Raw genomic sequence first — 6767 nt, 5'->3', positions numbered from 1 at the left:
GTCTGCAGGTTCCAAGGATCTGTGGTGTCTGTGTTCTCGGTTCTGGGATTCAAGCGCATGCCTCTATGCCAGGTTGTTTTAATTTGGGTTCTAAGAATCGAACTCAGATCTTTGTTCTTAAAAAGTCGTCACTTTACCGACTGAGTCATCTTCCCAGCACTGTTCTTTGTTTTGTTTTGTTTTGTTTTGTTTCATATACTCAATCTTAATTTTTGAGGCAGCATCTTGCCGTGTTTGGAGCCTTGGCTGGCCTATAGCCCATGCTGACCATAAACACTCAGCAATCCTCTTGCCTCTACTTCCTAGGCAGTGGGATTGCAAGCGTGTACCACTTTATCCAAAAAGTTCAAGCAACTTTGGGAAATGATTTTCCTGGGCTCTGAATTGTTCACTTAAAACTTTTTGCTAGGTCTAGTGTGATGACACAAACGCCTTTACTCCAAGCCCCTCGGAGGCAGAAATAGTCAGATCTCTTAGTTCAAGGCCTGCTTCATCTACACAGTGAATTATGGACCAGCAGAAGCTGTGAGACCCTTTAGTGAGATCCTTTCAACCTCCCCCAAAAAAATACAAATAAAAATAAAATTTTTCATTAGCAACGGACAGTTACAAATTAGTAATCTGAAATGATAACGTTGTAAATGGGTGTTCACTGGGGTGTCGAGCTCCAGGTGTGGGCAGGGACAAGAAATAGACTGCAGTCTTGTGAAACGGGCTACCTGGAGTACGGAAAAAGAAAGTCAGAGTTTTCAGTCTAAAGTACAAACATCACTGTCTTGGTTTTTGTTGTTGTTGTTTATTTGTTTTTATTTCTCTCCTGTTGGGTAAGGAGTCATGAAAGTTTGCTGGTGTGGTCACATGTAAAGGATCATGGGAGTGACAGTCCCCAAAGGATCAAAGCAAGGCTTTCATTAGGAAAAGACCACTCAGAAGAGAGAGGATGGATCTGAGTGGGGGGCTCCCGTTGGTACAGGAAGTACTGATATACGTGGTTTCCAGAACAATCATATTCACGTTGCAGGCAGTTTCAGTGGCACAACCCATTGCATGTATCTTGTTAGACCATGCTGTTATCAAAAAGACACCAGAGTTACTCTTCTCCCATTTCATCTCCCCTCCTCGTCCACATCGTTTGAAAGAAAACTGTGCTCCAAACGGTCTAGAATCCACACACCCCCACCTCTGTGCACAGCTCCGTCTGTGTAGAGCCTGGGCCTTCTTGTCCTCTGGCCCCACACTTCCACAGAGAAGGAACCTTGAAAGGACCCTCTCATCTCAGACATGAGACTACAATGAGACCTCTGCGTACCCACTGACTGGGAAAGATGAGCTTGATGCAGGCGAAGAGGAAGGCCAAATGCAGGCTCTCAACTGTCAGCAAAAATTCGTCTAAGTGTACCTGTCAACCTACTCTATCCTTTCTCTCCTTCCCTAGAGGAAAATATCATGAATCCCTCACAAACTGACATCCTCTGAGGGTTCTGAGTTTCCTATGAGGATAGCCATACAATGCGCTGGACATCTGTTTTCAGAGGTAAACTGAGATAGAAGCATGTCCCACTTGGATGGTTTTAATCCTTCTTTGTGTTCTGTGATATCCCATTTTCTCTATACATCTCAACTCGTCTAGACAAAGGGCCCTTCCCTTGCTCACCCCAGAACCTCTTTCCAAGTAAAAGCATAGCTTGCCTCCAGTCCCATCAAACTCACACTACCACTTAAACAGCTCCTAAAATACCACTGGTTCACAGTTCTGTGAAACTTTCCATATATTGTTCAGGGAAGAATTGCCAGCTCCTCCCTCTGTCTGTGTATTCTAGAAAGAAAAATCCTACAGTTGTTTTCCCAGTTCCTGTCTTAATGGCATAAGAGCCCTTCATAACAAATACATATTTAATTTTAAAAAAAACATTTATCTTTTACTGAATTTAGAGTGACACCAGGTAAAACTTGAGTAGTTAATCACAGGCTTTGCTTGTCACAATGGCAGCAGTTAAAAAAAAAAAAAAAAACCATCTATTTCTGAAGTGCCATCATCTCCTACACTTTCAGCAAGCCAAGGTCCCATTCCAGGACATCACAACAACATGGATACCCAAATAGGACTTTTCTGTGGGAAGCAGTTACATTCCTTCATCCCCATCTCTTCTCTTCCATCCTTAACTCTTGACTCCCAACAAATGGCTCCTTCCAAACACATGACTCCATCTGAGCACTTTCTCCACATGGAGATAGTTCTCAAAGATGTTCCACACAGTCTCTTCCATTTCCTGGCAGCTCCCACCCCGGCCCAGTCTGGGTTGCTCTGAACTATCAACAGTCTACAAGAGGAAATGCTGAGCATTAAATCCACAGCTCCTCTTCTCTGACTGTGCCTCTACTTTATCGTTTGCTCTGAGGAAAGCCAGCGGTTAATCATGAGAACACTGCGGCAGACTGTGACGAAACCATAAGAAAAGGAATTGAAACTCACAAGAAACCAGGAGTGAGCTGGGAAACAGGCGCTGACAACGGAGTACAGCACCTGTGAAACACCCTGAGTCCGCCCCTGGCCATCCACAGACCACAGAGCTACACGTACAGACACGTAGTAAATGCTCCCTGCTTCCAGCTGCTCTATTTGGCATAATTCACTCCGTGGTGATGAATGATGTGTCATGCCCTTAACAAGACATTCAAGGGGAATCCTCATACCTCTGCCAGTAACCTCAACACACTTCGTCTCTACCCCTGTGCACTTCAGGGGCACTGGGTTGCACACGCCACCTTCACTGTAGCAGGCAGGACATTCTACACCATTGGGTTGGGAAGATGTCAGAGACGCTGAATGGAGAGAGAGAGACGTTTTCATCTTAGCGGGAAAGGGCAGAAGAAATAGCTGAGAACATGTCTCTCCACATCTGTCTCATCTGATACAAGTTTGTTGTTTTTGTTTTTGTTTTGTTTTGTTTTTCCCATGATTCTACCAAAAAGCATTGTGACTGGGATGAGCTGGGCGGAGGCACAGGAGAAAAGGCGCTGTTGTGGGAGCGCAGTGCAGGATCTCACAGCAATTCAGTGCTGTCCTCACCTTCATCCGTTACTCTGCTCTCTGCCCTGGAGAAAAAAGTCTAGATAATGGGAGAGGAGATAATCTGCTTCCTAAAAAGATGCTGTTCATACGGTGAGGAATGAGCCAGGTGTGGTCCACACTCACACACACACACACACACACGCAAGCACACCCCTGTGCTCCCAGCTACTCCAACTTTGGAGGTTGAGGCAGGAGGATTACTTGAACTTAGAAGTTCAAGACAAGCTTTGGAAACACAGCAAGCTCACTCCTCAACAAAACCCAACCTGAGGAATTAAATAGTCAAGAAAAGCCTGTTGGCCAGAGGGACAGCACAAAGCATTTAATTCATGAAACACACTTAAAATCCCCAAGACCAGTTCCCGCCATCCAACCCTCTCTCAGTCCACCACACAGGAGAAGGGCCTTTATCTAATCCCAACCGTGTCCAACGGGCGCTGTACTTGAAAGGAAGACAGCATCAGTGCTGTGTCCCAGAGAGACGAACCCATGGAAAGGCAAAGAAGACACGGAGCAGACAGTGGGGCTACAGAGACAGCTGCACTCACCCTCCAAGGGCTCTTTGTTGCACTGCTCCGTGTAGCAGCATCGATGGTTATATCTAAATGTCTGGTTGCTCCCCAGTGTTGCTGAGAACGCTAGATTAGTACACACATCTTTAGAACAGTCTTTCTTCTGCAGTTCAGAGCCTGGGATTGTAGCTGCAGAGAAGCAAATGCTCAAGAAATGGTCTCTTCTGAGACACAGAGATTGAAGCATCCAGTGGTAAGGAGTCTGTCCCTTCATTCCCTCTGTCTTTATGTTTCCTTGACTCCAAGAGTCCCTCTGCTATTGTTCCAGAGGACAAGCAATGGGGACAGGGCCCAGTGGTGCATTACTTGCTTAGTGTGCATGATGCCATGAATTTGATCTCTAGCATGGCAAAAAAGAAGTGTGGGTTCATGCTCCAGTAACGCTACGAGGTTGATTTGAGAAACAGAACCGGATCTCTCAGCTCTGTCCCTGGAGATTACATCCAGTACATTGCTCATCCCCACCACCTCCCAGAAGCCCACACTCCCAGCTCCATCCCTGAAGGAGCCAGAGGTAAACTAGAAGATGGTAAGAGTGAGGATTGGCTTACTTGATATTCGAAATTCCTGCAGTTGGGAGAAGCAGCCATGAGAGGACTCACACATCTTTGTATTAGAACTGCATCTCCCATTAAAGCATCCTTTGTTTATACACCTGTAACTCTCTGCAAAGAGGAAGCAAACACATTCAGAAAGCCATCCCAAAGCTCTGCAGCTGCTCTCGAACTTTCCCAGGGGCCAAGGTGCTATGAACATTGAAGGGACTCCTGGAGATCTGAGTGGCCTGTGGCATTCCCCTAAGGTACCTTACTGCCCAACTCCCACTTCTCATCCCTGAAACAAAAAGTGCCGGTTACTCTTACCCACAGAGCGAATGGATAAGTTAGTGAAGACACAGACAGCAAGGAGACTCTTCAGGACTGAGTACCAGGACATGGTGACTCCCATGCGCACTGTGCAAGAAACGGGTGAGGACAAAGTAATCAGAGCGAAGGGGCTCAGTTCTTGTAACCTAGCAACCCAAAAATTGCCAGGCAATATTGTCTGTCCATGTTTTCATTCATTCAGTCAGTTAGTCACTCACTCATTATTCTTCATTCTTCATTGTGCAAGCTAAATTTTACCAAACGCTGGCTTTATGCTAGAAGTGGCCATTTGAAAGACTGCAAAACTGGAATAGATGCTATATCGATCATCAAGGCAGCAAGGGAAGAGTCATCCTCCCCTGGGAAGGACTGCAGGAATTTTGCTCACAGTGCTTTTTTGTTTTGGTTAAACAGTTTTGGTTTGGTTTGGTTTGGTTTGATTTGGGTTTTTTTGGCATGGGTCTGGAAGGTGCTATATCTCCTTCCACCACTGAAACGGTTGAGCTGGTCAAGAAATGACTCCTCTTAGAAGTAGGTGGAGGCTCTCTATGTGCTAGAAAGTTCTGGGCCATGGTGCTCATTAGCCCTTTAGCAAAGCCACCATTTCACAAAGAGCTGCCCCATGCCCTTACACTGCCCACTGGTTTCACAGCTGCACACTAGAAATGCTTACCAAGAATTATTCCTGATTTCCTGAGCCTGAGAAGGAGCAAAAAGCCAATGTTCTCACCTAGATACAAAAGAAGGAGAAAAATTAATGATGAAGGCTTTGAGCAGGCTCTCATTGTCCTCACTCTTGGTCATTCCCTCACAAGTTAAAACATCGTAAATTAATAGAATCTTAGCACAAAGCCAAATGCATTAAGCTACACTGATCTCCCAGAGATAGGCACCATGAGAACAGGTCTTCCTGCACTTCTGATTGGCAGAGGAAGGAAGGGGAGAGAATTTCAAGGACCCTGGGCCTCCAGGAGCTATGCAAGAGCTTTCTGTGTTCAAAAGTTATGAAACAGAGGTCGGCCTACTGTGTGTGGCTAGCATTTCCTCAGGAGAAAACCTAGCATTACTTCAGTAAGGTGCAATCCCTTCCTTCCTCCCAGACATGTGTGCATCTCTGCAAAATAAGGGACTGAGTGTGTTTCTCTACATTTTCTTACTCTCCCTGCCTATTTTTATGCCAGACTCTTGTTAGGGTACAAATGCTACATTTCTTTGCAATAAAGAGAAAAAAAATATGCCAGAGGGACTGACTCATCCTCTACCTTCTTGCAATCATCCAGATTTTGAACACATTAGCTCAAAAATCCAGGACTGTGTGCTGGGTGTGAGAGCAGTGAGGAAGACCTTCCTGGAAACCCAATATGCTGTGGAAGAAGATGGGGACTGCAGGAAAAGAGCATTGGGGATGTCCAGGGGCCCCAGAAGTTGGTGTGTAGAGGAATATGAGGAGGGATACCTTGACAGGTCTAGAGGTCAGCAGAGCCTCAACTGCAATCTCTACAAAGTCCTGGGATGCTGGGCAAGGAAAAGGGTCCTGTAGCCCATGCTAAGTTGACAAGGATTTTAGCAGTACACAGAAGTATGTTCTTGGAGAAGATTTATCACACCCTAGGCATGGTGGGTGAAGATGACCATGAGTGCCTAGTGAGGAATCCACCTTCCATTCCAAAGAGAACTAGTTAGAGAGCAACCTGTTGTGAAGGCCTGTAAGATGATGACCAGGGTTTGCTGAGCAGACCCTGATGGTCTCTCTAGAATCATGTCACCAAGGCCCCTTGGAATTTTGTCCATCCTGGGAAGGAATCCCAACTCCCTGCCTTGTAGAAACTCATGAGTTCCCTAACTCAATCCAACCCCAAGCCACGTGCCTTCATACCCTCTCTAGGATCCTCAGCTTGTATCTAAGGCTATACATGTCATTCTTCTCTTACCTGCTCAGATAATTAAGCCTTCTAGTCCTGGACCATGGATTCCTGACCAGCAGAGGAAGTTGGAGATAGGGAAGGTTCCTGCAAAGAAGATGTGTGGCCAAGAGGCCAGATTTACAGCAGAGCCTGGAATGAGACTTGGGTTAACCTCAGCTGGGCTTTTATCTACTGCCAGTGGCCTGGATTCTCCACAGCAGGCCAATCAGAAATGAGCTGGCTCTGTCACTCTAAACAGCAACCTGATGCCGCTGTCACTTATCAGTGGAGAACAAATCAGGGAACTCCCCACCCCCCCCACCCCCGGCCAGGAGCCACCCAGTTCTGTGCC

At 46.2% G+C, this 6767-nt stretch overlaps 1 protein-coding gene across 2 annotated transcripts; it reads right to left on the bottom strand.

The window, feature by feature from the left end:
- Nucleotides 1-776: 776 nt before the first annotated feature.
- On the bottom strand, nt 777-6552 carry LOC129673162 (protein RoBo-1-like). Of its 2 annotated transcripts, XM_055602864.1 has the most exons (7): nt 6443-6552; nt 5185-5241; nt 4509-4598; nt 4197-4310; nt 3622-3774; nt 2695-2823; nt 777-1067 (listed from the first exon to the last, which is right to left on the bottom strand). In XM_055602864.1, the coding sequence occupies exons 3-7, from the start codon at nt 4591-4593 to the stop codon at nt 895-897; spliced, it is 654 nt and encodes a 217-aa protein (XP_055458839.1). In that variant the 5' UTR covers nt 4594-4598; nt 5185-5241; nt 6443-6552; the 3' UTR covers nt 777-894. The 2 variants fall into 2 exon arrangements, with proteins under 2 accessions (XP_055458839.1, XP_055458840.1); XM_055602865.1 differs by lacking the exon at nt 5185-5241.
- Between the last annotated feature and the right edge of the window lie 215 nt (nt 6553-6767).

This window comes from Psammomys obesus, unplaced genomic scaffold (genome assembly GCF_907164565.1).
Source record: "Psammomys obesus unplaced genomic scaffold, mPsaObe1.curated_primary_1811, whole genome shotgun sequence".
Taxonomy (NCBI): Eukaryota; Metazoa; Chordata; class Mammalia; order Rodentia; family Muridae; genus Psammomys; species Psammomys obesus.
The sequence above is the reverse complement of the archived record's forward strand: the minus strand, read 5'-3'. Positions and strand labels throughout refer to the sequence as shown.